Source organism: Pangasianodon hypophthalmus, chromosome 24 (assembly GCF_027358585.1).
Source record: "Pangasianodon hypophthalmus isolate fPanHyp1 chromosome 24, fPanHyp1.pri, whole genome shotgun sequence".
NCBI lineage: Eukaryota > Metazoa > Chordata > Actinopteri > Siluriformes > Pangasiidae > Pangasianodon > Pangasianodon hypophthalmus.
Window position 1 is genome coordinate 7370138 of NC_069733.1, and position 23617 is coordinate 7393754.

At 38.9% G+C, this 23617-nt stretch overlaps 1 protein-coding gene across 6 annotated transcripts in view; it reads right to left on the reverse strand.

Moving 5' to 3' along the window:
- Nucleotides 1-23617, reverse strand: part of mctp1a (multiple C2 domains, transmembrane 1a) — a 144864-nt gene that overhangs the window by 42279 nt on the left and 78968 nt on the right. For all 6 annotated transcript variants that reach the window (XM_053228827.1, XM_053228826.1, XM_053228828.1 and 3 more), the window contains 9 exons: nt 19704-19868; nt 19086-19216; nt 17070-17256; nt 9890-9983; nt 6291-6393; nt 5440-5542; nt 4882-4983; nt 4404-4478; nt 1796-1915 (listed from right to left, as the gene is read on the reverse strand). In XM_053228827.1, the coding sequence (XP_053084802.1) occupies nt 1796-1915; nt 4404-4478; nt 4882-4983; nt 5440-5542; nt 6291-6393; nt 9890-9983; nt 17070-17256; nt 19086-19216; nt 19704-19868 (1080 nt within the window). The remainder of the gene's footprint in view (nt 1-1795; nt 1916-4403; nt 4479-4881; nt 4984-5439; nt 5543-6290; nt 6394-9889; nt 9984-17069; nt 17257-19085; nt 19217-19703; nt 19869-23617) is intronic.

Genomic DNA, 23617 nt, shown 5'->3' on the forward strand with positions numbered 1-23617 from the left:
AGAGAGGGAGGAAGAGTGTGTCCCTTTTGGATACGCATACACACAAACTCAGGCTTTGTAATTGTTGGAGGTTGTGTGGTCATGAATAGCTGGCACTTTATCACCATATGTGTGTGTGTGTGTGTGTACATCCAAACATGAGGGTACTCCAACTCAGACAAGAGGCACAAGGGTTCCTGACACACTACAGCAAATGTGCGGTAAAAGTTCTCGACTTTGCAAGTGTTTTCAGAAACAAAACAACAACAGCAAAACAACAAAGCAGCAACCTAAAAAATCATAAAGCCGTGGCAAAGGCGCCGACCTAAAAATACCAGAATAGCAAATCAGAGAGCTTGCTTCACCTCACAGCCATTTTCATGTGCGCAATGCGAGTGTTTCTTTTGCTGTGGCTACCTTTATAGGAGGTATAGGAGAAGCTAAGAATTGTGTAACACCTGAATAATACGTTCTGTGTATGAAGTCAAAATTTGGCACAGCTATAAAATCAAGTGTTCAAAAATAATTCAAGAATAGGAAATCTTTTACGCAGGAACATGAAGACTACCACTATGAAGTTATATGACTGCGATAATATTAATATATACATACACACATATATGTGTGTATATATATATATATATATATATATATATATATATATATGATATTATGATAAATCACATCACAATATGTTTTTTTTTTGAGAAAATTAGACCTTAAATAAAAGCACTTAAATTCCAACTTACGCTCTAAAACTGTTATCTGATTAGACTTCATTTTTATACATTTGCTCCCTTTTTTCAATAAAATTGTCATTGAAACACTGATATTTTTTACCTCAGATTCGTATTCCTCACTTCTGTAATTACATGATTCCTATTAGTTTCACTGCAAACACTGAATAATGTGCTTTAAGATGAATAACTGTATAATAAGCTGGAAGTTTAATACTGATTTGCTGAACATTGTGACACATAATGTGCATTGTGAAAATCTCGAAAAAGTATTGTGAAATTATTTTTCGTTTGCCATATCGCAGCCCCCTCTCCCCCTCCCTCTTCCTATTTTTGGACTTACATTTAGTCAAAAACAGGCCTGCCTTGAAGACAAAATGGTCGAATCACCATGCAAACATTTTTGTTAAATATCAACTAAACATCAGCGAAGAAGCAGGTGTGACCTCATGTTTTTAGCACACTCTCTTGACATTTCTCTCTTTGGCATTTTCATTCATGTATTTTTTTTCCCCCCAACAGCCGAGAAAGCGTCGTCAAAAAATGTTGAACTTAAATGTTAACAGATCGATGCAGACGGCTCCTTCTAAACTGTAGCAAAATTAAAATGTGTCAAGCGGCAAATGTTAACGGTCGACACAGCAGTCCTTAAAGACACGTTAACGCTGCGATGGACAGATCCTGATGCATATTATGCGGTGCCACAGAGCAGGATTAGCACGACTGTCCTGTTAGCATTCACTCACACAGCACGCTAAAGAGAAGGTGTCCTTTAAGCGACAGCACGGCTGTCCAATTATACTTCCTGTTCACTATGTAGTGAGAGTTTCAGAGAGACAGCCTGCACCCTGACTGTATACAGATAAATACACAGTTTCAGTGGTGAGTTTGCAAAATTTGGAAACGTTGTAATCTGAAAAATAGAAAATGGTTATGTGAGTGTAAGCTGGGGACAGAAGCTGCTGGATCACTGCTCTAGTACCTGGCACAATTTACTTCACTCTGCATGGCATGCCAGTACCTCAAGGCCTGTAAGAGTGTGTGTGTGTGTGTGTGTGTGTGTGTGTAAGGCTCCTTACAAGGAAGGCACAGATGCTCCTCTGAGGAGACTCCCACTCGAAGCAGCTGTTGATGTAGCAGCCAGTGTTAATGAGGAACATGATGCAGCGCCGCACTCGGTTAAAGTTCTGCAGTAGCAACTGAGGAAGAGAGAGACACGTGTCAGTCATGTGTTACATTCGAACCTATTTGACAGACAAAGCAAGACAAACAAATAAGGCAAAAACATCCAATCTAGGGCTGGTCCATATTTATGAAATGGTCCATATGTATATAAGAAAATAATGAACAATAATAGAGGTGAAGAACATCATGACACAAAGAGGAGTGCTGTTTTCTCCACCTTTTTTTTTTAAATATCATGACATGACAGCAGGTGTTATTTCATTTATACCATACTACTTACCAGCATTTATAGGTTTTGCTTACTTCGAACTGAATTCATCAATATTTCATGTAGAGAACTTTCCAGTTTCTCATTCCCACAGGCTAACGGTATACAACTAAGAGTCTCTGATGTTCCCATGTTATATATTTGCCTTACAAATTAAAATTGATCTTAAAATCAATTATTTTTTAAGCAAATGCTCAGTAGGGTACATGGAATTTATGAATGCATTATTACAATACAATACAAGTATTTCGTTAGCCATGGTATAAGGCAGGGGTCATCAGCTGGCATGCCGAGGTTCAGAGGCGGTAAAGTATTTCAGCACAGCAAACTTAGTATTTGAAATAATATTGTAGCACATTAAACAAACACATGGGGAAAAAACTAGCCCTAGATCATGTGCTCTAGTTTTAAAAACACAAACCAGCATCCCTTTTGTAGCAGATCCTCAGTTTCAGTTTATCCAATCTGCATTCCAATATGCATTCATGTCAATTATTTAACAGAAGGCATCGGACTAGAGACTTAAATACAGAGGTAGAGACATTAGCCAGAGAGGGAAGAGTTCTCATAGATGTTCACAGATTTATTTTATGTACCCTCTCTGGTCTGTTTACTGAAATGATGACGTTTTTTTTTAATGGCAAAAGTGGTTACATGAAGCCCCACTACAAAACAGAACATAATCAATTGTCTTATTTATAGTCATGAACTAACGAATTTACGGTAAGGAGACTGTTAAGGTCATTAGTCAATAAGTGATAATCTGTATCACTGTTTTTGTGATACTTTTAATATTGTGTTATATATCCCATATCATCAAAAAAAAATCTTCCAGTTTTCTAATATTATTTTTGTCATATCGATCACCTCTAGTTATAAGGAATCAGACGGGAAAGTGATTGGCTTTCCATTTGCCCGCTTATCGATAAACCCTGTGAGACATGCTGTATAAACAATGTTCAGCGTTAAGTATTTATAAATCTGATATGAATTGTTACGAAGAAAACAAATTAATGATCTCATTATGCCATACAACACAAATTACAAAGCAGAAGATAAGTGTATTTTGGCAATTGTTACATTGCCATTTGCATCAGGGCATCTGGCATGCAAAATGAGGTAAATAAACGGAAACAATCGAGCCACACTTTGAAGTCCCAGTCGAGTTTTGGCAAATATTCAGAGACTGGAAAAGCACTATTGTCCCATGGTATTGTCATCTAGGAAAAATACCAGAAAACTGCACCAAGTCGAAATGGCTTTTCAATCACACAGAGAATCCAGCCAAGAGAGAACCAGAGGGCAGCTTATACCATTTTATATATTATATTATATTATATTTTAGAGACATAAAAGAGGAATATGCTGCCTTTTTCTTTTTAACAATATAGCATTATTCATAATTCAGAATTAGTCTGAACTCTAAATAATTGTTGTTGTCTGGTGTCGCTAGCAAGATGAAACGCATGCAGTCGCATAATGGCTGCAACACTACAAAGCTTTGATCATTGCAAATATCTGCATTTACTTTGTCACACTCTCAGAATGAGACTCTCTACCTTTTAACTCAGCTATTTTGTGTGCTATTTGGCCGACCATGCAGGTGTAAATGAGAGGTGAAATAAGTCACAGAACTACTGAAAAGTACATGCATAAAGCAATACTGTTATATGACATTACGGAGAATATACACGAACAGCAAAAGAACTGAGATGTCAACTCAGAAGTTATAAAGAAAGAAAAAGTACTGTCTGGAGCCTTAAAGTGTCTTTCTTACTAGTGCAGGAACATTTTTATGTGAATGCACACGTACACATGGCCACATTTTAAAGAATGTCAAAGTGCAAAGTCTGCAGTTTTTCGGTACTGCTCAGAATCCTTCAACTGTGCTGCAAACTGTGTGTGTGTGTGTGTGTGTGTGTGTGTCAGTGACAGGTCTGATTTGGGACAGCCCCTCCGATTCAGCTCTTTGTCCGAGGGGGACACATTGAGCAGACCGACAATGAGGTGCATTGCTGCGGTGCCACCAAGGGCCAAACTAAAGGATGGCCAATCTACTTATGCACTCCCACAACTGACAGCATGACATTTCTATTCACCAGCTCCAGAGGAGAGAGAGGAAGAGAGAGAGAGAGAGAGAGAGAGAGAGAGAGAGTGACACTGCTGTCTATATTGTGCATCAAGCACACACCACTCTTTGATTATCACTGTGTTAATGACAATGATTTTGATACCTGTTTGGAAACTCGAGGCTCTTCTTCGATATATTTCTGCTCGATGGGTATCAGCGTCCTAAGTCCCGCTTTAACCTACGCACAAACATCAGGTTATGACAAAAACCCTTTTTACTTCACTTTAAAATCACGTTCATGATGAAAATGACGTTTCATAGACCATCAGTACAGTAATGCTGATCGGCTACTCTTCCTCCATTTCACGCGTTCAATGCCACACAGTCATGTGCTGCACTCTCGCCTGCCACCTAAAATGGCGGCCATAACACACACACACACACATACACACACACAGAGACACCCACAAACAAAAGCCTAAGAAGAGAGAAGCCTTGGGTAATTAAAGAGAAAATGAGGATGAAGGGGACAGCCAGTGTTCAAACGACAGGAACGGCCGTGTTGAAGCGAGCAAACAGAAAAAAAGAGAGAAGAGAGATAGCGGGAGGGGGACGAGTAAGAAAAAGAGAGAGGGACTTACAGCATTATAAATCACGTCTATTTCGAGAAAGATGACCCCTTTTGTTGGCCCTGTCAGCTCCTTGCTTTTCAAGGCGTAAGCTTTCCGTTCACCATTTTGGATCTGTGGGAGAGGGACATGACAGCCGTCTGTCTGGCAATACCCAGCTGAATACACTCGCCGCGCGACCTTTGACCCCCAGCTGCTGCATCTGACAGAGAGCCCAAAACAACTGTGGCGGCTCTGACAAGTACCTGTTCATTACGCCCCGACCACTGTCAGCCACAAATTAACTATCCTGGGGGATCAGCCTGGGAGCACACATTACGCTCTCTAGTTTTTTTTTTTCCCCTTTCATTCTTTTTTCATGATTTTTTTTTTTTTTTTTTTGGCGGGGGTTAGTTTTATCATACTCTACAGAGCAGAGTAAAAATCTCAGTGAGAGTCTTATGGAATTTTTTGTAGATTCTACCACTTTTATTTACTAAATATGCTTATAATTCTTAATTTCATTTTAGTGAATACTCATTTTTTTATTTTTTTTTTATTTAGTCAGTATTGTACTCAGTAAAGACTCACGCTTAGCAGTGGAATAGCAACTTTGCCCAGGAAGTCAGCACTTCGGTCCCGATCTTCATCATAGACCGTAACTTCCAGCACGGAGTGGATGTCTTTCACGTTGCTGATTGAAAGAGAAAATCAAGCCGCAGTGGGAATGGAAAAGAAGTCATTGACTAATATTAAACATTCAAGAATATCTTTGAAATCATGGTAAAAAATACATTTATTTAAAGCCATGGTGACAGGCTCCATTGTGTGAGGGTTAAAAAAAGATGCAGTGATTCTCCCTGTGAAATGCTATCTTTGAAAAGTAGGCTAAAGAGTGGAGGAAAATGAGGTTATTCTTAAAGAGACGGGCACTCCAAGGAGAGGCTAGATTACCCAGCTTTCTGTGGGAATTCACAAATGAATTTCCAGCCGGGCAGATTGAAAGATTATGAAAAAACATCGACGGAACAACCTCTAAATTCCAAACTAATATGAGAAATTATGTATGGCACATTACTGTATTGTACAATAATTGGACTTGCAAAGGGAGTGTAATTTCATCCTTAGGTTAATCTTGGTCCTTAAGGAAAAAAATGTACTTATATCTAACAACTCCATGTAGAGCTACAGGCATGAAACTAAATTAATATGAGACTTAAATCTACTTCAGCTCTTAATTGTCATTTTTTTTATTTCAATACAACAATTATATTTTAAATATAGAACAAATATTTCATTATGTAGCTGTAATATTATAGGAGACTCACTATTTGAATAATGTAAATTTTGCCTACAGTGTTACATTTATTAATCCGTGACTGAAAAAAAAAAAACTTTCACACACTTCTGACCACTCAACTATATATCCAATAGAAACTCACAATGTGAAGACTTTATTCCACTCTGGGTTGAGGTTCTTGTACACGGTGTGTGTCTGTAAACGGTCATTGCTGAGCTCTACGACACAGAAAGGGTCACTCTTGCCTGTAAGGGACAGACACACACACACACACACACACACAAACGCATTAACTTTATCAACTACAGACTGGTGTAATCCACTGGCTGATGCATTGCAAAATGGTAGTGACTCTCACTACCTGATAAAACCGGGGCAGGCTGGGCCGAAGGGCTAAATTACACCCTCCCCTGCCCTTAAAACACATGATTATCATCACTGCTCTGATTTGATGTATTCATTTTTGCCTGTCCGTAGTGTCAGGGTCCCATGTCCCACTGATATGTTGACTTACACATAGGTAGATAAGAGCCTCTGCGCTGGCGCTGCCCATGGCCTTAAAACTGCTCTTTCACACAACTACACACACACACACACACACACACACAATTCCATACACGCTATCACAGACACAGTTGGTCATCCACAGTGGGCTGATGAAGAAAGATATCGCAGGCAGCACTTTATACTAGGTAGAAGATACAATTTCTTGAAAATTTGCTAAAAACAGTTAAATGTGAAAGCTCTCAAATTTTAACAAGCCACTTGAGAGCATTTTCATTATGTGTAAACAAACAAGATTTTTACAAGGTGAGCCAGAAGACATGACGTATTCCCAAAACAATATTACCTGGTTCCTAATATCACAAATAATATAACAACAAAGTAAAAGTATGTCTTATGCATTAATTCCCAGACTGCCATTGATCTTTGAGGGCTGATAAAAACGGTGCGACAAAAGCAGGACATTTACGTTGACGTGCAGAATAAATGTCACTGTGATCAATGGAAAGTCCTGGCTGTCACAAGCCCTATCATTTTCAGGAACTCATTGATCGGCCACCGCTGGATAAGTTCATATTTGTAATAAATGCAGTGTATAAAACCATTGCAATGTCCTTTATCCTGTGCTTTAGCTCAAATTTGCACTATAATTAGTGTAATTTGTTTGTTTGCATATTGCTGGTTTATAGTTTATTAAAATTATTAATACACTTATTAAACACATGGTGCTTTGTGAATATAAATTGACACCATGAGATTTTTTTTAATATCTCACTTGCACTGCAAGAACTATCATGCAGTAAAGCGCTCTGCAGATAACCTGAATAAATTAGAAATGTGTGAATTAAGCTCTTCTAGACATTTCTAATTGTTTGTACACACACACTGATTTTCTCTGTCTAAACAGAGCATTCATGTCGGCATCTTTCAGCTTTTAGCTGCGCAGAACAGTGTGGATGCTTAAATTAATGCAAATTGATAGGCAGAAAAATGTAGAGACAAACTCCATATCCTGCATGGTCCTTCCTATGACACGCGGTTGTCCCAGGCGACGAACTTTGACCTTGTTTGTGAGGTGGCTGTCTGAGCACATTTCACGCTTTGCCTTGGATGAAACTTTGACTCTCCAGGTGTGGCCGGCGAGACACCGTGTGCGGGTTAATTTTGGCTCAGCTGCTGAGATGAGTTCAACCTCATTTTGGCTCCAATTTGATGTGCAAATACACGGCACAGTAATTACATTTTTCAGCTTAAATGAAATCTAGAAACGTAGACGGAAGCCCTTATAACCGCTATTGCATATTTTATATATATAAACAACATAAACATTATATATATATATATATATATATATATATATATATATATATATATATATTCTCTATAAGCAGTTGTTATTTATCATTAAACCTGGAATGATGTCGTAAAAAAGAATTGAACATTTTTGTACAACAGTTACAGTATGAAATACATGTTCATGATTATTTCAATGCTATAAATTCCATAAATTTATCCTAGCGCATGTATGGTGGATTCTAAACGGTGCTGGATTTATGATAGACACTCACAAGATCCATCCAGCGGGAGCATCACTGAATGGAGCTCCTTCTCCCTAAACACTGTTGGTTTTACACACTCTGCCCATTTATCCTGCTGGTTTGGAGTGGAGGTACTCCAGATAAATGCCTCAATTAATTACACCGAAGAACAGACCGAGTGAGGGGAGCAGACCAGCCTGTTGTACACTGGAGTGCAAGTGAGGTAAAAACAGAGCATGAGAATAGGTTAAGATCTCCCTCAAATCCTCTCTCTCTCTCTCTCTCTCCCTCTCTCTCTCTCCCTCTCTCTCTCTCTGAGCTCTCTATTAGAGGAGGCACTGTTCCATGTCCCGTAACCCTGTGCCACGGCCGATTGAAACAGCGGGGCCCTGGGAGGGCCGTGCCTCTTCGAGAAGCTTGTGAGCGGCGGCTTTATGGCGGGAAAGCAGTGTGAAATCAGAGCTCCTGAGGCCGCCTTGGTTCTCCTGGGAAGAACGGACCAGGCTGTGAGGTCTACGTAACAGCCGGACCTCCAGATCGCTGAACTGTCACAGAGAGCAGTGTGTGTGTGTGTGTGTGTGTGTGTGTGTGTGTGTGTGTGTTGGAAGGGTTCCTACTGTCGAGCATGTCTTAATTAAAGATGGCTAGAGAAGCAGAACAGACAGACCATGCTGAAGAGGTGAAGAGTGTGAAGCATTCAGGATACTACTGCTATACTCTCTTTCTTCCTTCCCTTCATTATCTATTTAGAAATACACTTCTCATTGTGTTCCTTTTCAAAAGCACTTAGAGTTGTAATAAAAACAGAAGCTGATATCTAGATAGACATCACAAAGAAACTTCAGAATCTGTCATTTTTGTACTGTAATTTAAGCCACTTCATTTTGATACATACTTTTCAACCTAATTTCTTTTAGTCTTTTAAGCAATACTATCAGGAAAAACTGATATATAAACTTATATATAATATCAATATATTCAGTGATATGCAAAAGATTATATTTAAAACATTATTATATACATTTTTTTTAAAAATATGAGGGAACCTTTAATCTTATAAAAAGTCAAATTCCCAAAACAAAACAAACAAAAAAAAAAATCCTCCAGGACACAGGGGACAAAAAAATCTTGCAGAAATAGCTTCATTTAAATATAACCTACTCGGACTGAAAAATGATTTGAGCAAGGAGGTCATGCAGTTTCTAAGGGACTCGGTAATGTTCTTTTCCTTCTACTTTAAAGAAAAAAAAAACATGCAGATGTACATTTGGTTTGCGCTGTTGGTGTATTAGCATGGAGGAAAAAAGATGGTTGCTGGTAAGTGTTTTTGTTAATGGCCCTGTCTCTTGTACTCCGAATAAAAAACGGTGCTCTGCGTCGGCTGCCATCTCTTTTCAGCTCGTTAATACATACTGCCAGAAACTAGGCCTGTCCACGGTAGACTTAATTAAAAGGAAGAATTAATGGAAGAGGAACAGAAGCGTGGGAAAATATGTGTCAGACACCTAACAGACGGATCTGAGCTTTCTGTCTATTAGTAGAGAGCAGGAAAGATTAAATTCTTGCTATTGCAACAGCTAATACTGTTTATATCAGTCACCAGAGAAAAGTGGAACTAATGCTTGAGTTTAGAGATCTGAGATTCCTCTGTGTGTGTGTGTGTGTGTGTGTGTGTGTGTGTGCATGGAACTCTCCTCACCTGTAACATCAGCTGCCATCAGTCCCTCTGCCCGGATGACTTTCACCTGCACTACACCAACGTCTTTAATGTTGTGAAAGGATCTCAGCAGACTCTGGAGGGGTCACAGTGCATCAGCTGATTAATCAGGACAGCCTGAGCTCCTTCTAAAACATTACTCACATATACCATCTTCCACACACAGCAGCAAGTGTGCACATTAAAATCAGCACTAATGAAGTTTTCCTACAAACCAAGACAGTCAGCTGTAGTTCAGTGCAAATACAAAAAAATACAATAAAATTCAGAAAATCAGCAAATTTTCAAGTAAACAGGAGCATCTAGTTTGGTACAAAGTATGCATAATCAAAACATTCAAAACAGTGACATCTAACCTTTAATTGAAGTAAATTTACTTTAAGAAAATAAAAAAAAACCTTATCAAAAATATTTTTTGAAAAAAAAAAAAAACTCATATTACAATTATGGACGGCCATAGAAATTTCTGTGAACAAACTAAAGCATGTTTCCATTTATATTTTACTTTCAACTGAGTGTTTCAACATTTAACTTTCAACTATCACTTCCTGTATCACTGGGGTATGAATATGAGGTGACACAGAGGCCTTTAGCCATTCATTAACATCGTGAAGATTAGAGAATGCATAGATGAAGTGTGTTGACCTTTACAAACCCTGGAAATGGTTAAAAAAAAGCTGAAAATGTCTGAAAATGCCCATATTCACTATTAGAGCAATGATTTAAAAGTTTATAACAACTGTAGTGAATCTGCCGGGAAGAAGAAGCAAATATATTTTGTTCCCACACACACTGAGGAGGACGGTTAGGCAAAAATATCTCCAAGGATCACAGTTGGAGATTTGCAGACGATGGTAGCATTTTATGGGTCACCAAGTCAGAATCTACAATTAGATGCCACCTCCATGCCAACAAACATGCCCTGGTGTTCGCTAGATGCTAGATGTTCGGAACCTTGTGTGGGACTGGGTTCTACGTTCAGACGAGGCAAAAAATTGAGCTTTTTGGAAACAAATGCTCACGGTGGGTTTCGTGTGAAATGGATGATGGGTAAACTGAAAAGAACCTAATCCCAACTGCTGAGTATGGTGGAGGAGCTGTGGTGTGGTTACTGGGCTGAAATGAAAATCTATCTGCCTCTGCCTAGAAGTTTCAACTGGGTTGCGGTTGGATCCAGCAATGAAAAATCGTGTTGAAAAATCCACGCAGAACAGTTCAATGCAGAGTCCACAAAAGAGGAGCTAGAACCCTGTAGAATCTGGAGAGATTATATATTGAAGAATGATCTCAGATTACTTTTAGATTATTTTCCCATCAAGCATTACAGGACAAGATGCAGTAGCAAAGAGAGATTGCCAAAGTACTAAATGCTGGGGTGCCAATAATTTTAACATGTGTTTTTGCTAAAAAGTTTTTTTTTTTTCTTCAGAAAATAAAGTTACTTCAGTTAAAGGTTAAATTTTTCTTATATGTTTAGTGTGAGATGAAGCTAATTTACCACAATTATGTTTTTTAGAACTTTTTTTTTTAACACATCTTACCAAGGGTGCCAATAATTCTGGAGCTATAATCCTACAGCTATAATTCTGGACTTACATACATACACGTATCTATGCATTGTCAAATATCAACTGTTTTGTAACAGAAAGAGCCCATTCAAGCCACCTACATAAGAGCCTTCCATCTATCAATCATGACCCCTTCCTGTTCCTCCTAGTCCATTAGACACCACTGCAAATGACAGACTTTGAAAGGGTTAAACTGTTCAAAGCCAAGCGTCTTTAAGACTTATGATTTATGAGAGGGCTAATAGCACTGGTCCAGATAAAAGCCATTCATTCAGACAGCATAATGCTTCTTAACTGCTCCTTTGTGTGTCCATTGGAACATTAAGAGGGCTGACATGTAGTGATGAAACAAGTGCTGAATCGTGCACAAGCTGCATGTTAGATAGAGACAGAATGCTTTCCTCTGCTTGCTAGTGTGTGTGTGTGTGTGTGCTGGGCAGTGACACAGAAAGTCTATAGCGACATGAAAAGAGAAATCTCCTCCCTCTATCTACATATATAAATGAAAAACATACATGGCTGTCACGCCAACTTCATGATCCAAAAGTTAGGGACTATCTTCTGCCGTTCACACACAGACTCATGTGTGCAAAAAAAAGGCCATATCATCTGGTTTGGCTTTTAAATCAGCGCAAACATACTTCACTTCAATTTATTTTTCTGTCTGGCAATAACCTCCTCCACACACACACACACACACACACACAAGGGAGTGATAATAATTTGACTTTTTCAAGTCAGGGCTGGACTACAGATTTAATTCATTATAAACTCCAGCTGCTTCGACTCTTATGGCTGATATTATTGTCCAAAACCTCTCTGATACCAGATGAGAAAATGAGGGAGAGGGTACAGTGAGGGAAAATTTGCTTTTCACATAACTTTAATACACAATTGCCCTTCAGATTGCTTGTTATTTATGATTATCATGGTGGGGGAAAAAAAACATTAGGTAGGCAGGTGCATTTCCACAGCAAAGGAATTTATTATCCTTCTATAGACCACTGAAGAGACGGGAAAACTCTTATAGGAGGACACAGGTTCAATCCGATTATGGGGGTACGTGGACATGGCAAGAAGTGGGACACACATACACACACACACACACACATATATATATATATATATATATATATATATATATATATATATATATATACATACACACAGAGAATCGTGTTAGAAAGTGTGGACCTAAAGCTGGGGGAGGGGAAGGCGGCGGGGCTGTGGCTTGACTGACAGCTTGTCACTGTGACGTCTTATTCCATCTCTGTTGTGGAGAAAATGAATGTCACCGTGCCGAGCCTTATGACTTGCTGTCATCTCGCAGCCGCTCACCTTTTATCAATGCTCTAAATAACATTTCAAGCCCACCGTCTCCTGCCGGACAATCCGGTCAGGGGACATTAAATCGGATGACTGTGAAATGTCATAATAAAAATGGAATGCTAACAGCTTCCCCCCTCCTTCACCTCACTCCTACTTTCCCTTCTTTGCTCTTTCCTTCTACTTCCTCTCTCTCTCTCTCTTTCTCTCCCCCACACACACATACGCACCCACACCCACACACACTCCAGTGCATTTGTCCGCTCTCTGATTTTAAAGCGAGAGACAGGACGAGTGTGGAATTGGGTGCCACCACTTGAGCAGAGGTCACCCTGGCCCTGACGCCCATTAACGTCCATTAAACGTGAGTCCCCCACTCTCTCGCCTTCCCTTATTAAAATGCATAATTCCTGTCTGCTAACAACAACAGCCATGGAGCAAAGCTGCACCTTTTCTTATCAGCAAAAACACATATCAGGAAATATGACGTCTTTTCTATATGGGATCTTCTTATGGAATCAACTTTCTGACTGTATGCTCTACTGAGCATTTCCTCAAGGGGTAAAAGCTTGCTCTTAAAACAGATTTAAAAACACTTTTGTATAAGTAGATGGGTGAGTGATTTGGCAAATATCATGAGTCGTATGATACACAGTACATGAGATACATAGTATATATCACAATGTTAATGTTTGCTAACAGCAATACTACATTAAAAAAAACCTACAAAAGACCACCTTCAATTATATTTTAATTAATTAATTAGTCTACAAAAACATATATACGTTTAAAAAAACAATTCATTTAAATAACTGTTAACCATTAGCTATACAAGTACTGATGGAACCCACAGCTCTGTATTATGTGTGTGTCATGAAAAATATGCACCTGAATTTCAGACACCAAACATTTTTATCCTAAAAAATGACTTTCGGCACAGATTAAAAATCTGACCGAAATATTTCAGGTCTTAACATTTCAGACATCTAAAGAAGTCTTATATTTGTCAGATATTTGGAAAAAATAGGGGCTAGATTTTATTGCAAGTCTCATCAGTGAACAAACTGTAATTTTGGTATATGTTTATTTATTGTCATAATCTCCTATTTACATTTTTTTAAGACTGATTTTCAATAACAAAGTGTTTTTTCATTATCTTGTGCTTATTTAATTAATGCTTTTGAAGCATAAAAAGCAAAATTAATTATTATAAGTTATTTAACGTATAAAAAATTAATCATTTTTATTCTAGTTTTACAAGAAGTATATTTATCATGATGTATATCTTACATTGTCATATTTGCAGGCCTTTATATGACGTTTTTTTTTAAATGTAATGGCCTCCAAATAGCAAAAAAAATCATATGAAAACAAAATTGAAATCCTTTCAACAATAAAGAGGCGCCAGACTCTTGGCGAATCCTCAGGTGTGCTGTGTCTGCTCCACACTGAACCCTAAATGAAAGCGTCTGAGGTGTGACGTGACTGCAGGATGACAGGTGGAAAGCCTTTTAGCAGCAGACATCTTCATCCTGCTTCTAGGCCATTAATACACGGTGATGAGGCACTCAGCCGCCCAGCCCCACTCATCCCATATGCAAACAGCTGAAAGTCATCTGATATGCCTTTGCCACTTTAATGATGTACGTGAAGCCACGGCGAAGCTGCATTAAGAGATTTAATTGCGTTCCGAGCTAGCGCGGCCACCCCAACCCCCCACACCCCCTTCACGGTTGCAGACGGCTACAGTTTCTGCAGAGAGCATCTGTGGCTTCAAAGCATCCCCATCCACGTCAGTCTCTCCATCGAACCACCCCCCCGCCCCCCCCCCTCCCTCAACTGTAACTGCTTTCTTTGCGTGGTAGACATCAGCAATGGGTCCATGCTCAATTGCGTTAAGGCGGTTTAATTCATGTGGCCATCTGATTTTATGGTGATAGAAAGGTGGAAAGCGTTTGAAGCGTAGCTCTCCCCGTACCTTCGGTTTTTCTCTACAACCACAGAGAGATCTATTTAAGCAGCATTGTGCAGCATTAACACCAGCACTTCATGTTATCTGTCCAACTAGATAAGGTACATCTTTATTAAATTCCTTACTCCGAAAGAGTGACAAGCAGAGAAAAGGGAATATGTTAATAGTGGGGACAAATTAAAGTCCCTATTTTAAATCCACTGTCCTCCCTCCAATCACTAGCCCAGCATATCTCCCCATCAGACTGCAGGCTAGGGTGCTAATGAATGCGTAGATGCAGCGAGAGAGGGTGGGAGGACGAGAAAGGGGGAGAAAACTGAGCGCAAGAATGGGAATGAGGGAGTAAAACCGTCTATCCTTTACCGGGGTGGGAGGGGGAAAAAACGAAAAGGTGAAATAGCTTTTCTTTTCATTTTGCACACCTACCCCTCCCCAGCTCCTCACCCATGGCCTGTCTCTCTCCTATTCTTGAACAGATCTGAATTATTCCACCATTATCGGTCTAAGAGCTCCCCCCTGTGGGCGCGTAAGGACACTGCGGAGGTGTTTAGCGCACGACTGCTAGCCTTTTATATTAAGTAATGTGGGTCAGCCACCTGCCGTTTGGCCTGTGAAACATTTCCATTTCTACTGGCGATCAAACACAACATATGAAACAACTTTGAGTTAAAGTAGAATTAAGAGCAGAAAATGCTTCCCATGCTCTCCGTCTGACAGTAGCTAGTACACCTAGCTAGAGGATTATGGTGGCCTTGTGAAAGCAACTGTGAGACAGAGCCTTTAAGCTGAAAAATTCAAGGGCTTCATGTGTACCATTATACCCAAGAGCAGATGCATCAGAGGCGGTTAGCAGCGTGATGTGCCCCTTTTTATTTCAACTCTGTCCCCTGCTTTTGGCATGTAAAGAGGTGGCAGAGAGCCGCAAATGGCAGCGAGTGAAGGGTTAACAGGCCAAAGACAAAGCAACAGGCTGAGACTATTGTACAGGCTGGAGGGCTGCAGGGCCCTGGGGCCACAGAGGGCCAAAGGCCCTCACACAGGACAGTAGGCCCTTTCAGTCGCGGCCTTTCAACAGCAAACCCAGCCTCAAAAGAGCCTGTCACAGCACTGTTTCTCCCCCTCTCCTCCGACACTCTCTACCCCAATCAGCTCCTCTCCTTCGCCCTCTCTCGCACTCTTCTCCTCTCCTCATCCCTCTCTTCAGAGAGCAAAGAGGCCCAAGGCTCTCCAGGCCTGAACCAATCTGCGGCCCCCAGAGGTTGAGCGCCTTTGAAAAGGAGGTCACATCATTGAGGTGCTGCCAGGTCTGAGAACTCGGCGCCAACAGGGACACAGTTCAACCCGCAAGCAGAATACATAGAACAATATATCTAAACAGGGAGGATGATTCGGTATATTTATTGTGGATATACTGCATTAATTTACATTTTAATATCGCTGTTGAATTCCCAAATCTGATTGGTTAAGTGCTGATTAATTTTCTATTACAGCAGCTCTGACAGTAGTGCCGGCTGCAAGGCAAAACACAGGTTTATATTTATGCGCTTGTTGTAATACTTCACATTGATATAGTGAAGCTTTCTTTAAGGAGATTTTTTTTAACATTTATGGAAGGAGTCTCCAGTGTCAGCGCTTTGTAACAGTAAAGTTTTCAGAGGACTTTTCCTGTTTCTCTGTAACATGCCAAACTGTGTCTTGTCTAATTGAAAAGAGAGACGCTGGTGAGGAAACCACTGTTTTGCAGATGTTCCACAACATTAAAAGTAACTATAAATGGATTAAAAGTGCATGTCATTCAATAATAACTTAAAAATTGTTAGTGTAAATGGTGGTATAAGAGGAATAAAACATGTGCTGTTATAGGAGAATCAACTACAGAGTGGTAACAGTAACTCCGCTTTGTGTTGGGCCACATCACACCACCTGATGTTATTTTACATACGTTTTATTATTCCTCATGTCTATGTTTTATCCTCATGTCTATGTTAACTCCATTTAGCACACTTATTTCTTATAAGAAACAAATTAGCACTGCCACCATCCATATTCCATACAGTCCTGTCCGGGCTAACACAGACAATCCTTCTGTACCTCATTGCACTGAAACTTTGTGTTGATCCAAACTCTAATATTACTATTAATTATAAAAGATGTTTCTTACAGTTATGTCAAAACTATGTTTTCATGCTCCTGTAATTGTAATTGTGCTAACCTGCTGTAGTAATTCTGTCCCAAAATTCACACTTCTGCGCAATTAAAATTGATCTGCGCTCTCAGCCGACTTGTTTACACTTACATATCTGTGCAGAATCTCTTTCCTCTCGTTTGGGTCGTCAAGTATGTTGACAGAAAGGTCTGAGATGGAGACGGCGGCTGAAGCGGTGAGGGTGACCAGTAGCACCAGCATGCCCTCGCCCTCCTCCAGCGGCAGGTCCAGCTTGTGTGTGCATTCCTTAGACAGGAGAGAGAGGTCCACCTGACACCTGGTACACAAACACACACACACACACACTGGTATTAATGTCATCATTATCTTCATTATCAACAGCCAGAGTGACATTACAATACCACAATATAATAGGTGGTAACATGAAAAGCTGCAATTATTTGTATTACTACCTTCAACTTGTTGTTATTTTTTCATAACAGCATGCACCCAAGCATTAGATTCCTTATGTCTCAGTCTAACCTTCTTAGAACCTCTTAAATACTTATAGAAATCGTCTTCTTTCCGAATGTTGACAGCACATTCTCTGAAAGTAGCCAGAATGTAAACAGCGCACTCTACTCAGTGTGTTACAGTTTCTTAAAAATAGTACTTTCTGAGTCAGTGTTTGCACACCAAATGTTGTTGAACTAAACACAGGTGAAACTAAAGGTTTAACAGTAGAGAACTAAGAGAACATCAGGCGATCCATGCCACATGTTTGGTCTAAGGAATGTATTAGAGGTTAAAATCCAATTTTTAGACAACTTAAATAAAATCTGAGTTAAATATAATCTCAGTCAAATCAAGCCACTCCAGGAAACCCTGGTGAGAAAGAAAGAGAAAACCATATTACACTTTCACTCCCCATGTCTCTGCTCTCTCTCTCTCATTTCCTCCAGTTAAGTGACAAGCTCATAGCCTTGCATAAGCACCTGACCTGTCAGGCCATAGTGTGTGTAGTGTGTGTAACGGAAAGCCGAACCTAGCTGCACGAGTACTTAATGTGAACATCAGTAACAGACCAGATAGTCCGGTGAGAGGACTGGAGAAGATAAGTACTTAAGGAAGAGGAGAGCAGCCAATTACAAGAGTGGCAAGTGAACCCATTTAGACATGCCATGTCTGTGAATGGCAATGTGTACAACGTGGAGTGTGGAGAAAAGACAAGCTTCTCAGTAAATTCTGTTCCCTCATTCCCCACTTCCCTTAGCCATTAGCTCTCTTGTCTCTCACACTCAATGTTAGATTGTCGGGTTTAGAAGCATGGTATGTGTAGAACTATATTATTGTGTCTTAAAACAGTCTTAAAACTGCCAAACACTACAATCGATCCGTTTACAGCTTACTGAATTATCTCTTACTGTTCTATATAAGACTAATCTGTATAAATCTGTAATTCAAAAAAACTGCTTTCATGCAGTTAATGAAAATAGCATTCATAATTCTGTTTTATTTTGTTTCCAAAAATGTCTGTAGGTAAATTTACTAATCTCACCCCACCCCCATCTTCCCTGTATCACATTTTACAGCTGCTCTGACAGTTTTATCTGCAAGAAAATGCATCTCCCAATTGGATGCTCTATAAAATCTATAAATTTTGATGCTTTCTCTGGAGTCAAACCAGTAAAATCTCTAAAGCATCATATTTTGGCATGACTATACACTATTAAGGCTTTATTCTTAAGTGGCCAGAAAGAGTGTGGACTCCAGAAAACATTTAATATCTGGTGATGACAATAACCTTCTGCCAATCAATCACTAGTCCTTAGAAAAAATTAATTTTGCTCAAATCTGGAAAGAAAGTAGAATTTTGCACTTTAAAATTATGTTAAATGTAAAAGATAAAGAAACTGCTTAAAAGCTAATTTAAAAAAAAAAACTGACCATCTGCTTGTGTGTTTTTAATGGTCACATAATGTGATTTTGCTAGTTACTGATATGGTAGTGACTGCAGCACTTGGTTTCACGAACAGTACAATCTTTGGATGAGCACACTCTGAATCACGTCTGCTGAACGTAACTAACCACCTGGCCTGGCCTGTGTAGGCCTGTGTATTGGGTAAATAATAAACATGTTGTGTAAGAAACAAGCACATGACCCACCTGCCCATGAAGTCATCTCTCTTGCCAGCGTCTCTGTCCCACACAGTGATGTCTATAAATCCGCCTCCCTCATCGTACAAATGGAAATCAAACTGTTCTCTCCACTGAGGGTTCAACGTTTTGTGTATTGTCTATTAAGGAAAAGACAAAAAAAGGCTGTGGCAGTTTGTATGTGAGGACAGAGAGTCCTTTTAGAAGAACAGAGTATTAAAATTAAAAAGAAACATTTAATTACGAAGCTGGTTTAAATGAACTCATGCAAAAGAACCATATAATCTTAATTATACCTTCATTATATGAAACTGACTGAGCAGCTGCACAATTAATCGTATTTTAATCATGATCATGATTTTTGAATTCCTCCAGTAATTAAACACAATTAACTGCAATAATAAGCACAGCTTAAACATTGTTAACATTGTTTTAAGTCTGTATAGTCTCAGCTTATTATTTTGTTATTCAATCAACACTGCCAGTTAAAAGTTTCTTTAAAACTATATGACAGTTAGAATACCCACTACTGACAATTAAATAAGGAAGAAGATTAAGTGTAAAATCAAATACCTGTTAATCAAATCTTAACACAGGTTTCAGAAATATTTATCAGTCAAATAATACCTTGCTTTTGTACTTCTGGTGGCCCATTCTGAATTTGACATACGGGTCACTCAAGCCGTTAGCATCCATTGGCTGGAGGTTACGACCCTCGATTAAACTGATGCTGACAATTCCTCTCCACAGCTGGGCTTTCCTGTGGACATCTGATAACCTCAGACTCTGGTACTGCCAATTCAACACACACACACACACACACACACACACACACACACAGATATACAATATTCATTCAAATCCTACATGCACATAATCAGGAACATAGAACCATAGTTCAGTCACTACAAGAAATGGATGCAAAAGAAAATGTGCTATTGCCAACCTGAGATGCTTGTTCATTATAGACACACACACAACACATACACACAGGCATAACAACAACCAACACTTCCATCACTAGCACCTCAAATGTGTTTCCGTAGCATACTGGTATTGAAGATGTCATACTTTTCTGTCCAAAATAACTATAGAGACACAAGCAGCATTTGTGTCCTAACTGAGCTGTATTTTTGAACATCTGTCTGTCTGAACGTTTGCTCTACTAGCAAAAAAGAAAGAAATCAGGCATTATTAATCAAACACATTTATATAAAACTACTATGTCTCAGTTTCTGTGCCTAATTTGGAGGCCTCATTAGCATGGCATTTGTTTGAAGTGCATTTCATTAAACTGTACAAACACTTCCTTGGAAAACACACAGCTTTGATGTTGGATGCAAGCAGCTAATGCCTTTCTCTCCAGATATTAGCTTTTAACGTGCTGACTCTAGCAGAGCCACTGTAAAGTCCCAATCTGTATTAGTTTCACTCCAGTAGCCAGAAAGCCAAGAGAGCATCCTGCCAAAAGCAAACTTGAGAATGCAGCATCGGATCTTCTTCAATACTAATTGCACATAAAAACAGCTGAAGGTTGCAATTAAAAGTATTTGTGTTGAAATAATTGTCGTTCAAATTGAGACAGACACTCATAAGCAAAAACAGCCAGCAAAACAGTTTGTTTAAATGTGGTTGTTAGTAAAAAAAAAAAAAAAAACTGAATGTAAATTACAAGCAGATGAGCTGGCTGTGCTAACATTAGCGTTACTTTAGAGAATCTCACAGCCTGCGCCTTCCTGTGTGCTGATATTAAGGTTAGAGTGAAAGTCTTAATTTCGGAGCTGCATCATAATTACAAATCTTGCTTGGTTTGCATTTACTGAGTGCACCGTTTACAGCATTTGCACTTCATGAAAGAGAGATGGGGTGTATAAATAGATACACAGGCACCCAGGAGTGAAGGGAGAGGTGTGGATGTAGTTAGCGTTAGCAATGTTCCAGTATTCCCGAGACCCACCCAACATGGCCCAGTTTGGAGCTTCAAAGACAGGTTTCAGCAGGGTGTCGTTTCTCATATGGTGAAGACAAACTTTCATGTTTTTATTCCTTTACAAAATTTGGGTGAAGCTTTAACAGGAGGTAGTTTACCACAGTGCAAAAAAAAAAGCTAGAACACACAGCTGAGACCAACAACAGACCAAATTCATTTCACATTAATTAATGTCTAAAGCTACATTTCAATGTCTAAATACTCAATATAAACAGAAAGACACATTTTCTTTACCAACAAGCAAAGCATTTTCAAGAACATTTTTACCACATTATCACAGATACATGCAGTTACACTGAGACAAGCCCCTGATGAGTGCATGCTTGTCCATTCACAGCACTAAATCTGTGATGGACTGTCAGCTTATAAGACAATGTAGAAGATGGAAAGAAATGTACACAACATGTATACATGCATACATCATCATCACTCAGCTGTGCATGCTGCTGTAGTAAAAATGGCAAAAGAAAAAAGAAGGATTTGCTTTACTTTCTTAGTCGCTACAATATGTTGTATAAAGTGTAAACACATGTTATACCTTAAAATACTCTTAATATTTCATTTATTACAGGTTGTTAAGTTACAGTATTTCTTTGAGGCCCTGCAGCGATAGGACTGAGAGGTGAAATCTTTACTAAATGCCAGCTCAATATTTCAGCCTGTGAGCCTGTAGTAACTGTGTGCACTCTGACGTCAGTTAAATTCAAACTTTGTGAAAATCATAAAAATCTGAGAACTATTTAAAGTGATAAAATGCAAGTGATGAAATTTAATAGTGCAGTTTTAAAGTACAGAAATGAATGCTCCATGTGAGAGCAATGATCAGTGTTGTGTGAAGTGAAAAATGTAGAAATGTGAAAAATGTAGAGGTTATAATGTGTCACATATGCAGCCTAGTGTAAACTAGGCTTGTGCAATATAACGATATTATCGTCTGTACATGATATTATGTGGCTACGATATCCAGTGATGTTTATCACCGGTTATATTTTATTACCAGACCTGCCAACCTTTTGCTGCACGAAAATTTGGAGAACGTGTGCATGAGTTATCACTCAAAATACACCAAAAGAGCATCCTGTATCTCCCCATTAAAATTAGAGCAGAGCCAACTGACACGTGAATCTGGAATGATCTCTGCAGGTCTTCTGAACACTCTAATATTAAGAAACAGCTCCTAACAGCCTCAACCCCTTCCCTCATCTCATGTGCTCTCGTCTCACGCAGGTCCCTCGCCTTCTGTCATGTTAAACTGAGAACATTTTAAGTTCATTAATGTGAAATAAAATCTATTAATGTATGTTCAACTTAGCTTAACATTAGACAAGTATATATTTAACATCAGTTTACTATATTTATTAGAGATCACACCGAATAATTTTGACAGAAAATGGTCAAAATGGCTGTTTTGGTTTTCAGTCTAAAGAGAAAAAATGAATGATTTTTACCCAAAAGGATTAACTAGACCTACAATGAAATCTGACACTTTATGAATAACTTTAATGGTGATGATAATTAGAAAGGGATTAAATATGCTGGTTTATTTTTATTTTTTTTTTAGACTGGCGTTCTGCTGCACTCTCCTGCTCAACAAAGAAAATGGCAGCCTAGTGAACATTAGACACCTGATTTCCAAAAGTATTATATCAAAGTGTGATATGTTTTTTTAACACTTTACTGGGTATTACGGCAGAATCACTTTAAAAAATCCACCATCCAGCTGTTCGTGATTTCCACAGTTCCCGACTGCACAGCTGGTAATATTATTGCACCTCCTCTACTCTCCTTAAATCTGAAATGCTGGAAACACTCGTTTTTCTGTCTTTTTCACGCAGTTCTGGATGATTAAATTATTTACTGCAATATTTTAAAATGGAAAATCATGATCAGGGAAAAAATCTACCTCACACAAGCCTAGTGTAAACTATAACAGGACAATGTTTAATAGAAACCCTCTAGGCCAATTCCCAAATATTTTCAATAGTGATTCTGTTGCCAGTGTATCCAAATTCCGACTTACATGTATTACATCAATCACATGGTCACTGCCACTGCAGATGCACTTGTCTGCTTTTGGCAACTGACAACTGAATGTGCATTAATTACAATATATATACTGTATTACATACTATACCACAAGTATACTTCTACACACATCATCATGCTCAAGAGAGAAGCAGATTAGCTTTGCAACCAAAATGAAACCAAATGGACTGAAAATGAAAAACTGAAAATAAAACGATTCGCTTTATTTTCCTAGTTGCTGCAATACACAGTGTAAAGTATGAATACATCTTATTCCTAAAAGTGCTCTTCGTATTTCATTTATTATAGGCTATTAAAACAAAAGTGTCAAACACACATCCTTGGAGATATGCATTTTCTCTTCTAACATAACAAACAGGTTCAATCTGTTAGGTGATGAGATGAATTTGGAGAGTTAAATGAAGCAGAATGCTAAACAACTCCAGGACTGAAGCGGGACACTCTGCGTTAATGCTGGACAAATCGTGGATGCACTCTTTATTGCGTCCACCAGATGGCATTAGTA